The 17,139-nt window shown below is 37.7% G+C and overlaps 2 protein-coding genes across 4 annotated transcripts in view; one reads left to right on the top strand and one right to left on the bottom strand.

Annotated features, from left to right (window-relative positions):
* The window catches only part of LOC142547507 (putative phosphoinositide phosphatase SAC9), a 61,592-nt gene extending 44,668 nt beyond the window's left edge, over positions 1–16,924 (top strand). For 2 of the 3 annotated variants that reach the window (XM_075655840.1, XM_075655842.1), the window contains exons 9-13: positions 12,130–12,969; positions 13,617–13,814; positions 14,629–15,084; positions 15,164–15,394; positions 16,341–16,924. In XM_075655840.1, coding sequence (XP_075511955.1) covers positions 12,130–12,969; positions 13,617–13,814; positions 14,629–15,084; positions 15,164–15,394; positions 16,341–16,622 — 2,007 coding nt within the window. In that variant the 3' untranslated portion in view covers positions 16,623–16,924. The remainder of the gene's footprint in view (positions 1–12,129; positions 12,970–13,616; positions 13,815–14,628; positions 15,085–15,163; positions 15,395–16,340) is intronic. The other variant, XM_075655841.1, reaches the window with a different exon arrangement.
* On the bottom strand, positions 50–2,914 carry LOC142545071 (uncharacterized). Its single transcript, XM_075652052.1, has 4 exons — positions 1,712–2,914; positions 795–1,619; positions 595–713; positions 50–505 (listed from the first exon to the last, which is right to left on the bottom strand). The coding sequence occupies exons 1-4, from the start codon at positions 2,130–2,132 to the stop codon at positions 50–52; spliced, it is 1,821 nt and encodes a 606-aa protein (XP_075508167.1). The 5' UTR covers positions 2,133–2,914.
* Positions 16,925–17,139: the final 215 nt, after the last annotated feature.

The following is a 17,139-nucleotide window of genomic DNA, read 5'->3' as shown; positions in this document are numbered from 1 at the left end:
AAATCTTATGCTAGACAATTTAATTTTTCCAAAACAATCTAGACTCAGATCAATCACTTTCTAATTCAATCATTTCATCCACATCACCATCCTCCACATTTTCATCAATGTCTGAATAATCATCTTTTAACACATCATCATCAAACTCTCCCTCGTCAGTAGATTCTTCATCTACATCCATTGGTGATTGTAGAGCATGAGTAGTTTGGCTTGTCACCCGACCTCTTCGTCCTCCCCTACCTTTGCCTGTAGAAGTTGAAGCTCCCCTATAAATAGGGTTCGAGGTCCGTTGTCGTCTATCATCATCATCATCAAAAACAGGTTCCTCTCCAGCTTCCATCATTCCAATCAACCACTCATTATTACAATCATCAATATTCCTCAAAACTATAGGATTTCTTTTATCCTTCTTAGCCGCACGAGCCTTGAGTGTTTGATTGTACTTCACATATACCAAATCTCTTAGTTTCTTGTGATCTAGTCTATTCCTTTTCTTTGAATGTATCTGTGACACGAATGACGAAACCATCATAAACTATAAATTGAAAAGAAAAGTGAAAGAAGTCATGTAATACCGTAATAGTATTTACTCACATGCTCAAATATGCTCCAATTCCTTTCACAACCCGAAGCACTACATGTGAGGCTAAGAACTTTGATAGCAAATTCTTTCAAATTTGGAGTACCATTGCCAAACATTTTCCACCAATCCGCTGAAAAAAAAATGTATCTCATCATTTTCATTTGATATTTAAGTATTTAACTATTTAACTTCTTGCAAAAAAAACACATACCAGGCGCCATTGGTTGGTCTTTATTATTCCTTGCTCTAATGGCAAATTCGTTGCCGAACAATGACTCCGAGTTCTTATATACCGGCAACTCCTCCATAATAATCTTATCCCTCACGTCATGGCTTGGAATCAATCTTTGTATGCATGCAAACAACCCATTTGTGACTTCTGCATCCGTCTCAACTTTCGGATTGTGATAGTAAAAATATGGGTTTAAGTAATATCCTGCCGCGTGCAAAGGATGATGAAGCTGATTATCCCATCTAGCATCAATAAATTCTAACACTTTTTTACATTTCTCTCTGTTGTTATCAAAGGACTTGAGAATTGTTTCTTTTGCTCTGTCCATAGCTTCATAGATATAACCCATCGCTGGCCTTGTTTCATTATCGGCAATGCGAAGAACCATCACTAGAGGACACATCACTTTAAGGGTGTATGTCACATTATTCCAAAATGAAGGCTTGAAAACAGTATCATTTGCCTTCTTACCCTTTATATCATTTGACCATTTACTTTCTATCCACTGTGTTGATATGAACATTCTCTTCAAAGCCTTTTGTCGTTTGTGGAGGTTTTGCAAAGTGAGAAATGTAGTAGCAAAACGGGTGACTCCATGTCTTGCCAGCTCTTTGTTTCCAGTAAATTCTCTCATCATGTGCAAAACACCTTCATGGTTGTAAATGTAACCAACAAGAGCAATTGCTCTAGAAATAGTCTTCCGAACCACCTCAATTTTGCCAATATCCTCTAGCATCAAATCAATGCAATGAGCAGCACATGGAGTCCAAAACAAATTCGATCTTTTTGCTTGTAGAAGTTTACCTACAAAAAAAAGAGAACAAAACAAAAAAGAATCAATTTATGTTATATGTAATATAATATCTAAGGAAATAAAATTTCAATACTTCACTTACCAGCTAAAACATAATTGCTGCCATTGTCTGTAATCACTTGCACGACATTTTTCTCTCCCACACGCTCTACAAATCTATCAAGCAACTCATATAACAGGATTCCAGTCTTGACATGGGCGGATGCATCCACAGATTCCAAGAACATTGTTCCTTTGGGTGAATTAACCAAAAAGTTGATCAATGTTCTATGCTTCCTATCAGTCCACCCATCAGACATAATTGAGCAACCATATTTCTCACATTCATCTCTGTTTTCTTTCAACAACTCATTTGTGTAGGCAATTTCTTTCTGTAAAAGTGGTACCCTCAATTCATGATAACTTGGTGGTTTCAAATTCGGCCCGTACTGACCTATGGCTTCAATCATTTCCTCGAAGCTATCTAAATGGGCAGCTTTGAAAGAAATCACAGCTTGATACATGAAACGAGCTATCTTTTGAACTGTTCGATCTCTAAGCTCTTTATCACAAGCATCGTTTATGTTTGTTTGCCTCAATTTCCCCCTTTGGTTTTCTTCTTCGTGATAAAGAGATCCATCGGCCCTTTAACACTGCCATTTCCACTTCCAGTTCCAGCCTCGTGTATGGAAGTCAAACTTCTCTTTTTGCTTGGTTGTACATCTTCTTCATCGTCTTCATCTTCATCGATATCAAGAAAGCAAAAATCTTGCTTCATTCCACCGCAAGCTCTCAATGTTTGCTTCTTTTTTTCATTCATATAATTCAACAGCTCATCACGGACACTTTGAGGACACTCTTTGCATTTTCTGACATTTTTTGAATTCCCAGCAATATGTTGTTTGGTTCGAAAAATTCCTCCATTGGACGTGAAGCCACAAAACCTACACGTCACACTATTAGTATCAGTTGGATTTTTCAAATAACAATGCTTCCAACCGGGGTCTTTCTTATTATCCTCATCTGGTTGTGTGTTTTCTGATTGAGGATGAGAAGCCATACTAGGCTATTTTTTTAAAATAAATGCAAAACAGAAGCCTGAAAGAGAAGAAGCCTGCGGCAGAGAAGAATAATTGAAAGAGAAGCCTGAAAACAGAAGCATGCGGCAGAGAAGAACAGGTCCAGGAGCTTCAATCATCAATCGGCAGGGGAGAATGGTGTGCGCAAAACGGCACGGCAGAAGCTTCAATCGGCAGGGGAGAAATGAGAATACGTATCGACATGCAATACTAGGCTTTTTTTAAAAATAAATTAGTTATGAGCTTATTTAGTTGGGCTTTGGGTCATTAAAAAATAAAGGAGAAGCCTGCTTATGCGATGCGCACAGGCTGCTGCAAAGAGGCGGAAGGCCTGGAACGCCCATCGCCTGGAGAAAGGCGGCTTCAAGGCGCTAAAGGCGCTCGCCCAGCCATGCACGTCGCCTGGTTGTCCATAAGGCGCTGAAGCTCCGCCTAGCGCCTGAGGCGCGCCTTTGACAACTATGGTTTTTGTCGAGTTGGAAAGTTATGTTATTGTTCTTTGACAAATCGTTTGGAAGCTTGTATTTTTTTTAAAATAGCATCCATTTAAAAAGGTAATTTTTTTTGTACAAGTACACTGGACTTCCCCTGGAGATAGCATGTATCGAACCAATAGAACCAACAATACTATCACCAACTACACGGGCCATACCCCGGTTCTAGAAACAAGCGAAGATGATCATATTCACAGACAACATAAGAAAAAATAATAATGCAATCAGGAGCCTATATCCAGATGGCTTGAAGAACATCAAAGAGTAAGTCTTGATTTTCCTAATGATATCCTCAGGACACGACATTTCTTCTTCAAAAATAGCTCAGTGCATTCCAAGCATCTCATCTTGGACAATGCAGAATTATCTCTATAGACACCTTGACAAGGTTTTAGAACCGATGTTGCATATCCCATGATTTTGCGCATGCCTAACCGTTCTTTGATGTCATTCTAGATTCTCTTCGATAAATCACAAGCAAAGAAGAGATGACCGTCTGATTCCTCATTGTTATTACAAAGTTCACACATCTTGTTCTCAATATAGCATTGTCTATATTTAGTTAAGAATTTACCGTGTGCAAACAACCACATGACAAAATGATACTTGGGGAGTATACAATGTTTCCAAATAATAGGTTTCCATGGCCATTGCGCTTCTTTTTGAGCAAAGAAATCATAAGCTCGGGCAAGACCACATTGACATCATAACCAATTCAGCATCCCTGCACTCGCAGTCAAGGGTTGTCTAAGTAGAAGAACATCTCGGATTCCCAGAATTTGTTTAATCAAAGGAGACTCATCTTTGTTCCAATTCCATTCCCAAACGCTACCAAACCGTACATGGATCTCATTCACCCATTTCACCCACATGTTATCCTTCTTCATGTGAATCTTCCATAATGTTTTTGCAATCAAAGAATTGTTCCAAGCAAATAAATTTTTAAGCCCATGCCCTCATCTTTATTTGGTCTATAAAACATGTTCCACGAGATATGAGTGTGCTTCGAGGGCCACACAAACTTCCTACAAATCCTGTAAATGTCATCCACGTTATTAGAATGGAGTGGTAGAATAGATAACCAGAAGCATTCCACTCCTTTAAGTATCGATCGAATCATTCGATCTTCCCGGCATATGATAGTGAATGTCTCGGTCAGGAGCTAATTTTAGCCCTAATCGCATCCACAAGTAGGCTATAATCTGAGTTGTGCGACTTCCTAGATGCAAGAAAAATATCGAGGTATCGAAACGGAAGGCGACCAACATTATGATAGTGAGTGTCATATACAAAATGGACTCCCTTACACCATCATCCATGCCAGCCATAAAATATGTTCAACTTCATATATCGAATCATTCTATCTTCCCGGCATATGATAGTGAGTGTCTCGGCCAGGAGCTAATTTTAGCCCCAATCACATCCACAAGTAGGCTATAATCTGAGATGTGCAACTTCCTAGATGCAAGAGGAATACCGAGGTATCGAAACGGAAGGTGACCAGCATTATGATAGTGAGTGTCATATATAAAATGGACTCCCTTACACCATCATCCATGCCAGCCGTAAAATATGTTCAACTTCATATGACTCACTCTCAACCCCACCGTATCGTTAGCAATCCATCATCATAGAAACATTGCTAATATACTCTTTCGAGAATAGAAGTAAATCATCCGCATATGAAAGGTGTGTAATACCCAGCTTACCACATCTCGGGTGGAACCCAAAAGATGGGGATGAAGACGTGATTCAATGACCTCGATAACACGTCAATACATAATGTAAACAGAAAAGGGATGACGGGTCACCTTGTCTGAGGCCCCGTTGACCAAGAAAGAACCCATGAATCTGCCCATTCAAAGATGCATAATACGAGGTTGTTGTGACACACTCCATAATCCATCCCACAAATCGAGATGGAAAGTTAAATCGGATCAACACTTCTTTCAAGAAATGTAGTCCACGATATCATATGTTTTTTGGGAATCCACTTTCAAAATACATCTTGCAGAAATTCCCATGCGAACGTACTTCCTCAAAAGCTCTTGTGCAAGGTGGATGTTATCCACAATGGACCTTCCATGTGTAAAGGCCGTTTGCACTACATCCACCACATCCCCATTCACTTTTTTCAACCTGTCCACCAAAACCTTCGAAATAATTTTGTAAAAAACCGTACAACATCATATGGGACGGAAGTCACTAACCGTGTTTGCATGTGGTGATTTCGGACCAAGAGCAATATCAACATGATTCCATTGCTTCAGTAACCTCCCAATATGAAAAATTTCGGCAAATGCAACATAAACATCCAAACCAACAATGTTCCAAGATGATTTAAATAAATGAGAACCAAAACCATTCGAGCTAGGTGCCTTTATCATTGTCGATATCGAATAAGGCATCCCTAACTTCATCAACCGTGACATGTGCAGTCAACCCCTCCATATACTCATTCGAAACACGAGGGACATGATGGAGAGCATCTCGGATCAGAGTCACCCTATGCTCTTTAGTACCGAACAAATGTTTATAGAATCGCACAAATTCTGTAACAATAACATCAGCATTCGTAGTAGTATTCCCATCAGAAGCAAGGAGGGACACAATGGCTTTACGCTTGTTATCGCATTTGATCAAGTCATGAAAGAATATGGTACATCTATCCCCTTGTTTCATGTGAGCACATTTCGCTTTTTCTGATAAAAACAAACGTCCTGCCTCCAACAATAATTCAACTTCCTTTCTCACTTCTCTGTACTCATTTTCCAAAGTCCCACCTTGTATTGCATCGATCTAGATTCTTTTTAGCATTCTCAGCCCGAACAGAAATATGGCCAAATTGTTTGATGTTCAGGAGTTTTAGCGGGGATTTGAGTCCTTTAAGTTTTTGGTTAAGGACATATTGGATCGTCCCCTACCGAAGAGCTTCCACCTCTCTTCAACAAAACTAAAAAACTTGTCACTAAGAGCCAACATATTAAAGAACTTGAACGGATTTTTCTTTATCACATTCGTGTCAATGGGCAAAGAATGACACGATGCTAAGAGAATTATCAGAGGTACATCCCAGAGCAATAAAATCAGCAATCCCATCAAAATTTGAAGTCATCCAACACTTATTAACCATTACACGGTGTAGCTTAGAGCAAACTTTTGGACTCATCCAAGTGTAATAGCAACCAGTTTGTTTAAGATCCAATAAATCAAGATGAGCTACACAATCAGCAAAGTTGTGTATATCGTAAATTCCTAACTGCTAGACCATCTCTTTTTTCCTCCGGGGACAGCACTTTGTGAAAGTCCCCCATGAAAATCCAAGGCAGATTAATTGAGTTACCAAACAATTTCAAATTTTCGCAAAGAGGTCTTCTTTCCATGATTTTATTCAAACCATAAACAAAAGATGCATAAAAAGTCTTCTTACTCTTCAAGCAACAAACTATAGCATGCATATATTGACATCCCATATCAAATAAACTAAGATCAACAGTAGATGGATTCCAAAGAACAATAATACGCCCTTTACCACCGTAAGAAAGGTTATGCAAAACTTTCATACCTATGAAGCGAATCCTCATCAAATTCCCAAGGCTCCTTATCATCCAATTTATTCTCCAAGAAACCAAAAATATCAATTTTGTGAGTACCCATTAGATCACGGGCACTCTTTTGTTTTAGAGGTTTGTGAAAACCTCTAATGTTCCAAGGAGCCACCTTCATCTAGAACCCGAGGCCCTTCTTATCATTACTAAAGAATCTGCCATCCTGTGTATTATTCGGAACCGGGACGTACTCCGTATCACAAGAGCTAAAGTCCACCACCCCCTCAAAGAACTTTGTTATGGCACTCTTTTGTTTTAGAGGTTTGTGAAAACCTCTAATGTTCCAACGAGCCACCTTCATCTAGAACCCGGGGCCCTTCTTATCATCACTAAAGAATCTGCCATCATTTGTATTATTCGGAACCGGGACGTACTCCGTATCACAAGAGCTAAAGTCCTCCACCCCCTCAAAGAACTTTGTAATATTAGCATGCTGCTCAGAATTATTCTCCTTCTTTTTCATATTCTTCTTTCTGTGGTAAACCTCAGTAAAGCCATCATCATCAATCATGTCTCTAGTGCCATTGTTTTTCCGTAATGAAGCATCCTCAACAGCCGGTTTTTTTACCTTTATCCACCGTAACTTGTGTTATATTCACATCACATAAAACCTTCTTGTTTGGTACACAATCATCTTGGTCCATCCCATCCTTGTCATATCGGCAGTAGGTACTTCCCCTTTGTCACCATCAGACTTGGCTACTGATTCTGATCGAGCAGGAGCATGTCGGTTGGCAGAATGTAATCTCGAATGGCTTCTTGATCTATTTTGGCACCACACCACACTTTTAGAACGATATTGTTGGTGATTGTAAACTCCACGTTCAGGATCACCATTATCATCATTCTTCTTATCATGAACATAAGCTTCTGCAATATGACCAGCTTGTTTGCAAAGAGTACATAATTTCATGCCTTGTTCGAACACAAACCTGATATCCACATCACCAGTAGCATAGTTATTTAGGGCGCAAGGCGCACTAAAGCACCAGGGTACCTTGGAGCCTGAGACGCAAGGCGTAACACAAAGAGCACGCTTTATTGAAGGAAAGCGCATTTAAGATAAATTTTAAAATTCAATATAAAGTGATTTATACTATAATATTATATAAATTAAATATTTTTCACAAAGATATCATACATTATAAATAAAAAGTTCACTAATAGATAATGTAAAGTAAATCATGACCAGTAAAAAAATTATTCATTTAAAGTTCATTAGTAAATCATCAATTCATAGTATATTAAAAAAATTCAAATATCTAAATCATCAAATTCTTGTTCAACGTCTGCAACTAGGTCGTCGTCGTCGTCATCATCCAAAACAATGATGAGTCATGAGTGTAGACGAAATTAGATTAAAAGTTTGTATAAAGGATTAAACTATCATCATCATTCGTAAAAGAAGGAAGATTATAGTAAAAGTTTGAATAAATGACTTATGAAATTTCAGTTTTAAAAAAATTTTGCATAAATGAGCGACAATTGGATTTCTTTAATCATTAAATAGCCGCGGGCTTTGCTAATTGAGCTTCAAAATTGGTTGAGTTCGAGTTAATTTTTATTCACCTACAAAATATCAGTCAACTTCTTTAAAGCGCACGATTTTGCGCCTCTCGGAGTCTGTCAAGGCGCACGTTTAAGCGCGCTTGTTTCAAGTGCTTCGCCTGGATAATAACCCAGGCGCAATGGGTGCGCCTGGCTGGGCCTGTCGCCTAGGCGCAGCCAGGCGCACACTTTTAATAACTATGACCAGTAGGCAATTCAATGTTCAAATCGGAAATTCAAGGCAGTGAAGCGTCAATCTCAACCAGTACCCGAGCATATTTCACCCTCTTATGTCCCTTAGTCAGCATATCCATTTCTACCGGTTTTCCATATAAGTCACTTTATTTAGGATGTAATGGTTCCAACAATCCGGAGGAAGGCCACAAGCTTGCACTCATGATGGTAAAGTGTTCATATCTTCTTCCCTAAATCTGAAACATCGCGGCATTTCTTTAAGAAACAAGTGAAACCCAAACACCATGTATGATCCACCGCTTAGTAAATGCTCCTCCACTTCATTATATGGAAAAGTACAACACAATCCACCCACTCTCGTGTTTGGAAGTGAACATCTTTCCCCCATTGCCTGACAAGATCAAGAAGAGCAGCTGTTGGAGGTCTCCCACTCACCACATAGCCCAACAAACGTACCCCATAGGTTGTCTCAACTGAGTCAATATCGTCATAGCTGAACTTAAGCTTATCAGTACCAGGAGCGGTGAATTCAAGTTTATGGTTCTCATTAGCCATTCTGTTATTCTTGAAAATATTAACATAGGGCACTAGGGCACACGAGTGTGCTTGCTAATCTTTGGGTGTGTTACACGTGCATTACCATTCTGCCCATTAGCATCCCCTGTCTTGGTAGCACTCTTCTCCCCTCTCATAATATCAGATTCAGCCACACGGGGTGATGGTTCACGATTAGGATGTGAATTAACATACCCATTCTCTTCGGAACTTATAGAATGAGATGTAAAATTCATCTTATTTCTGTCAAAGCGTACAGGAAATTAAATAGAGGATGAGGACACCATAGGCTGGTGACTCTCCATAATTCCAGTCCTACAAACAAGGAAATAAAATCCTATCTAACCTAAAATATAAGCTAAACTTAAGGAAATCAGAAATCACAATCTTTATTAACAGGAAAAAAAAAATCCTTATTAATTTCACACTCGACCTCAAGATGGGAGATATATGTTGATCATTCCTAGCTTGGAAGTAAGGGTCTCAAATGTGCTTCATTGAAGATCCTTCGTGAGAATGTCTGATGTTTGCAATCCAGTTGGTGTATAAACCAACTTAATGATTCCTTCCTCAATTATCTATTTGATAAAATGTCGATCAATCTTCACTTGTCATGTTCTGTATTTGATGCATCAGATTTTTTGCACTTACCGATAGCTGATTGATTATCACATAGCAATCTTATGGAGCCTTCATAAGGAATCTTCAACTCATTTAAAAGTCTTTTCAACCATATCCCTTCACAAATTCCATTAGTCAAAGCTTTAAACTTGGCTTCGGCACTACTTGTTGCCACAACTAGTTGTTTTTTTTTACTCCTTCAAGTAACTAGATTACCCCAAACATAGGTACAATTCCCAGATGTTGATCTTCGATCGGTTAGAGAACCTGCCCAATCAGCATCTGAAAATATCTCAAGAGTTTTGTTGTTTCCCTTCTTGAAGTACAATCATTTTCCCTGGAGTCATCTTTAGGTATCTAAGGATACGATAAGTTGCATCAAGATGTTTTTTTGTAGGATCATTCATAAATTGACTTGCTACACTTGTTGAAAATCCAATGCCCTCGAGGCGTTTGTAGCTCCCATTGTCAGTAGGACCACAATCCATTTTCATCCCAATTTTGCAAGTTGGATCCATTGGTGTGTCTGCGGGTTTACGACCAAGCATACTTGTTTGTTTGAGAAGATCTAAAATATACTTTCTTTGAGAAACTGATATGCCTTTACTTGTTCGAGCAATTTCCATGCCAAGGAAGTACTTGAGCATATATAATGCACCCATATATCTCAGAAGGAAGAGTGGGTATCCCAAATAGCATGATAGATTGAACCAATTGTAGATAATTTTGACCGTTGAGTTTGTGACCTGTGATGGGTATCACAAAATTCTCTAAATTTCCACGGGTGTTAATGACATCCTCTGCAGAGGAAGTGACCTCGGAGTGGCTGCTATTTTATCGGTTGACATGCCATATTTTACCATCGGCTCTAGTACCATATAGAATGCGATGAAAAATTCATTTTATTCCTGTCAAAGCGTACAAGAAGTTAAATAGAGGATGAGGACACCACAGGTTGGAGACTCTCCATAATTCCGGTCCTACAAACAAGGAAATAAAATCTTATCTAACCAAAAATATAACTTAAAGAAATCAAAAATCACAATTTTTATTAAAAGAAAAAAAGATCCTTATTAATTCCACAGAACTAGAGCCATCTACTTCCCCTGCACACTGCTTGCCCATTGCAACGATACCACAAACACTTGCCGAGCAACAGATGAACTGTAGTAAATAAGAACACAATGTGTACCAGTAGCAGCTCCTTGAAGAGATCTAAAGCAACAAATACAAGCTCACAAATAGCACAATATCCCAATAAAACCAGCCAGCAACAAGATAGAACACAATAAAATCAGCAATAAGAGCCCTAGACCAAAAACGCTATACCACAGCGTACTCTGCGCAGAATCGCGAGAAGTAAACTCACAAGCAGCCATAGTGGACCAGTGGGATGTAGCAGAAGATCTTAAAGGAGATCCAGAATCAGAAGAAGAAACGAACTAAGAAGATGCAACAAATCTGAAGAGTAATCTGAAAGAGCCGATCCAAGAAAAATCGCCATGTTCCTTATCACGGAAGCTTGTATTGCTGTTACATCAAACGGATATACAGTTCAATCAAATTGATAATGCATGACGTGCATGATAGTCAGTGTAATTTTGCTTTTCCAGAGTGGAAGTTTAAAAGAAAACTTCTTCTCTTTTGAGTTTTTGTGGAATTGGAAAGTTGTGTTATTTTTCTTTTGCAAATTCTTTGGAAGCTTCTATTGTTTCCATAACAAATGGATGCATGATTCAGCCAAACTGATGACATGCAATCATGAATTGTAGTCATCATAATTTTGCTTTTTCCAAAGTGGAAGATTAAAAGAGAACTATTTTTGTGTTTTCGTGAAGTTGGAAATTGTATTACTTTTCTTTACAAATTCTGTAAACTTTTCTGCCACATTAAATGGTTGTATGATTCAGTCAATTTGATAGTAAACGATCCTTAAAAATTCTTTTAGAACTTTGCTACCACGTTAAATGGTTGTATGAATCAGTCAATTTGATAGTACATGATCGTATATTAGAGTTGTCATAATTTTGCTTTTTCCAGAGTAGAAGATTAAAAGAGAACTTTTCTTTTGTTTTTTTGTGGAGTTGGAAAGTTGGTGTTATTATTCTTTAACAATTCCTTTAGAAGCTTGCATTACTTCCACATAAGACGCATGTTAGATTCAGTCATATTGATAATATATCATGTGATTATGGAAGGATAAATTCACAGCAGAGTCAACTATGTAGTTGAGAGAGATGGGACTAATTTGAATTTTTGCTTCTTTTATCGAACTTCATTGTGTAGCTAATTTGCAAGATCTTACGGATTAGAAGATAATGTGATTTTCTATACATGCATTGTTCACTTGCTAAGTATAAATTGACAGGTTTATGGATTAAATCCATTGTTTAACATAATTTATTTCATCAATAAAATTAGCAGGATAGAAGATTAGATTTCACAGAAGCTATTAAACTTGAAATAGAACGCCTACGGATGAATCTTTCTGCAGCTGAAAGGGACAGGGCCCTCTTATCCATAGGCATTGATCCTGCTAGTATAAATCCAAATATGCTGCTTGAAGATTCATACATGAGCAGATTATATAGGGTGGCCAGAACACTTGCATTGCTTGGAGAGGCTTCTGTTGAAGATAAAATTGTTGCTTCAATCGGGCTTGAGATAGTTGATGAATGTACTGTTGATTTCTGGAATATTAATGCAATTGGGGATAAATGTTCCGGCGGTGTTTGTCAGGTTCGTGCTGAGTATGGGTTTGTGGCTGGTGCATCCACTAAGTCATCATCTTTCACATCTTCAGAACCCCTTTTTGTGTGTTCTGAATGTGGAAGGAAGGTCTGCAAAATTTGTTCTGCTGGAAAAGGAGCACTTCTTCTTGCAATATATAACTCAAAGGACTCTTCAAATTATAACGGTGTTACTAATCAGGGAGAATCAGTCCATGGATATTCAACTGATGCATCGTCCAACCGGTTGACAAATCTTGATGGGATTATCTGTAAACTGTGTTGCAATGAAATTGTCCTTGATGCCTTGATATTAGATTACATCAGATTCTTGATAAGCCTAAGAAGAAGAACTAGGGCAGATGATGCTGCAAGGAAAGCCCTGAACCTTGTGACTGGATTACCCTTGATAAATTTTGTTCATGAAAGAGATCGATTTCTAAATGCTCAAGGAAATGTTGAGCTCTTAAAGAAGTTAACAAATGGTGAGGAATCACTTGCGGAGTTTCCATTTGCCAGCTTTCTACAACAGGTATTTTGCTGAAAACTGGATGTCTTGACGTCTGATGATGTGTATCTTATAAATCATTCTAAAAAGGCTCACCTAAGTCGAGATTTTTTTGAACTAAAGTAGTTTTCTGATGTGTATATAAACAACATAAGATCCGTTTTGACGTTTTTATTTTACTTTTCATAATTAATTGAGAAGATTGCATATATTCAAGTCTTAACTTACTTCAATTGTGTCGAGTAAATAATCTAAATTGAGCAATAACTATATTGTTTTCAAGATCTATACAACCTGTCGCCACATGCTCCTTAAAGGCAGTGTTTCCTTTTCTAATGTTTAACTCCATATGTGTTTTTATAGTTTTCTTATCTTTCAGTATTAATCATATTTCTAGTTATACAATTAAATTTGGAATTTGAAACATACTTGGAGGAATGTGAATACAGCATGTTTGAGTTGCTGTGTAAACATGAAAAGGCCGCCTTTACACAATATGACAACTATCCATTTAGGAAAGACAATCAGATGTTCTTCTGCCTAATACCTTATGAACAAACATAATTTTTTCCAAGTAAGTTGCATGTGTGCATGTTTATTTTCTTTATGTAAGTACTTGTAATCAGAATCAATTATTGCCTAAATACTTAGATATGCTTTATGTTGTACAGGTTGAAACGGCGGTTGATTCAGCACCCTTGCTATCATTGCTTAGTCCTTTATATTCTGGATCACATGAGTCATATTGGAAGGCTCCCCCTAGCGTCTCATATGTGGAGTTTGTTATTGTGCTCAGCAGTCATTCTGACGTATCAGGTGTTGTCCTTCTAGTTAGTCCGTGTGGCTACTCAATGAGCGATGCTCCTACTGTAAGTATTCTTTCTGTTTACTTGATTACAGAGGTTAAGCATTTAAGCTACTCAAACTGTACTTAAATTATGCAAAAACTTTACCATGACAGTCTATTATGGAAAAATCAGTTAGTTCTTGTGTGCCGTGAGGATATGTGTGCACACATATGTGCATGTATGTTTTTGAATGACGTGTGTGGTGGTATAAATTCTCTAGTTTTTTCTTGTATCCATCCTTGTGAAAAATACGGTCATGAAGAGAATATTACTGGAGCATAGCAATTCTATTGTGAAATTACACAGTTTGATTATATATTTTATCCTCAACCCTTTAAAATGAACGAATCAAAAAATAAATTAATTGATTTCTTCTGGTAAATTGGGAAGAAAAATATAAAGAACACTTATAAAACCAAATATGTCTTGGATATCCCCTGGAACAAAAAGTATTTCATTTTTTAGGACAATTATGCTGAAGGCTGGTTTTTCAATGGAAAATTATTATTGAAAGTTGTTGAGATGAAATACCATGTGATGTCGAGTCTTGTTGATAGTTGATGTTGGAGAAATACAGTGACAAATTTTCAGTGCCTGCTACTTCGCTATCTGAAATAAAATGTAGACTTGTCTATTAAGGCAACTCTTCAACCCTGCCGCGCCCTTCATGCACATCTGTGCATGCATGTTGCACATATTGCCATTAACTCTACAGGATTATTATCGGATCTTACAGGTCAAAAGACAAGTTCTGAAAACTAATTCCTGATTTCAAGGTCAGTTTATTTTCCAGTAAAGTTATCATTTAAATTGCTTCTGTCTGGTGTATCTGCAGGTGCAAATCTGGGCTGGCCATAAAGTAGACCTTGAAGAAAGAACTTGCACTGGGAAATGGGATTTGCAATCCCTGATAACATCTTCAACTGAACTTTGTGGGCCTGAGAAATTAACTAAAGATGATAAAGTGCCCAGACACATAAAATTTTCCTTCAAGAATCCTGTTCGATGCCGTATTATTTGGATAACTCTGCGTCTTCAGAGACTTGGTTCAAATTCTGTGAACTTGGATAGAAACTTTAATCTTTTGTCTTTCGATGAAAATCCCTTTTCACAACTTGGTAGACGTGCTTCTTTAGGAGGACGAGTGGAAACTGATCCGTGCATTCATGCTAAAAGAGTTTTAATTGTTGGGAGAACAGTGAGAAAAGAAAATGTGGCATCCCCACTCGATTCTGACCAAGTAAATGTCAGAAACTGGCTGGAGAGAGTTCCTCAATTGAACAGATTCAAGGTAAAACTTAAGAGCTCACAAACAATTTATTGTTCAAAACTGTTTTTGTTTTATGATCTAATTTTTTCTCACTCTTCAGGTTCCAATTGAGGTTGAAAGGTTAATTGACAATGATCTTGTTCTGGAACAATTTCTATCTCCTGCTTCACCAATGCTGGCTGGATTTCGCCTGGACGGCTTCAGTGCAATAAAGCACCGAATTTTCCACTCACCTTCCATAGATGTGAATGCAGAGGATTCTACCACGTGTCTCTTAGATGAAAGGCTCATATCTCCTGCTGTCCTTTATATTCAAGTGTCCGCCCTTCAGGTATTGCAAATCCCTTGTTTTGATTTAGCATCTTGATCCAATGACATAGAAGACATCCTCAATGCTGACGTAATATAAATTAGTAATTAATGTGACATATTTTGGTACTCGTTCCAAAAGTTTTCATTAAAGAATAAAAAATTATGGCCACTCAAATTATGGTGATTTTGATTTTGATTTTGATTCCTACCTTATTACATAATCATGGCCTAAGAGCATGACGTACTTTGGCAATGCCAGAAATAATTGATGACTTACTGTTGTTTTACTTCTCAAGTAAGCTACTTAAATTTTTACCTATTATTGGCTCAATCCGAACATTTAAAATGCCATACCCTATTTGCTAGCTGATGGCCCAATGATGGTTAGCCTTCTCTATTGATGGTCCTGAAAAAAACAAAAATCTTGAACTAGCATCCAATTAATCCATAGAGAGTGACGTCTTCTTGTCTACAAAATCGAATTCCCTTGCAAGGGCTTCAAGCTCAGCCTACTAGGTGTACCGTTGACCAAAACAAATGATGACAGCTGAAATCATCTTTCCTTCAGTCTCATAGAACTCCTTTTCCCATCACTTTTTACACGTGCTTTCTAAAATGGTATTATTTGCAGGGTAAACTCTTAATCTGCTGAGATCTTGCAACAGATTAGATCAATGATGACTGACAATATAGACCTTCTTTATCAAAACAACTACTCTTTATGGACCTCGTTAGAATTCATGAGGATAATGGATGATGACAAACAATATAGACCTCGTTAGAATTCGCAAGGATCTTGCTTGCATTTTGTCACGAGGTCTTGATGACTTGTGAATTTGAATTAATGAACGGAAATAAGTGTTGATTGGGATAGCATCAATAAGTAGAAAATATAAACTGGTAACGTACTCGATTCGTATTTAAATCTTGACGATTTGTTTTGTATTTTATATCTAAATTCACAGGAACACCACAATATGGTCTCCATTGCAGAGTATCGTCTACCAGAAGTGAAGGCCGGTACGCCCATGTACTTTGATTTCCCTCAGCAAATAAGCACCCGTCGCATTAAATTTCGACTTCTTGGAGACATAGCTGGATTCTCAGATGACCCATCAGAACAAGATGATTCAGAATTCGGAGCTCATCCGTGGCCTATAGGTTTGTCACTGACAAACAAAATTAAGTTGTATTATTATGCTGACCCTTACGAACTCGGAAAATGGGCAAGTCTTTCTGCAATCTGATTGAACTCGCAACCCCCTAAATATACCATCCATTAGTTTCCCATACTTTCTTGGATACTCATAGAATACTACTCAACTCGATTTCTTGAGTATATAGTGAGACTGGAAGCACGATTTTGTTCCCTATTTTTTCCTTGGTTGAGTATGATGTTTTCTTATGTAAATTAGAGATTTCTGATTCTTTGTTTTGTATTTTTCGTGTCGAGAGTAGCCGTTGTATTGGTTATTTGTTCGACATATTGACTCCCGGAAATTTTTACTGTTGTGTTAATGAAATAGGAAATTATGGAGTTATCATTTCATATCCTGCTTGTATATTTCTACTTCCCAAATAGCCCAAAATAGCTAGGAGCACCGGATTTGATCTAGGGGGAGTTTTGTAGGGATTATTAGACCCGGCCATGGGTGTGATTCGAACAATAAATCAATTTTTTAAAAAACAAAATATTCTGACAAAATTCGAATATTACAGAAATTATAGTGAAAATTTTTGGGTAAAAAAATTTGAAAGCTGAAA

Source organism: Primulina tabacum, chromosome 5 (genome assembly GCF_025594145.1).
Source record: "Primulina tabacum isolate GXHZ01 chromosome 5, ASM2559414v2, whole genome shotgun sequence".
Classification (NCBI taxonomy): Eukaryota; Viridiplantae; Streptophyta; class Magnoliopsida; order Lamiales; family Gesneriaceae; genus Primulina; species Primulina tabacum.
The sequence above is the reverse complement of the archived record's forward strand: the minus strand, read 5'-3'. Positions and strand labels throughout refer to the sequence as shown.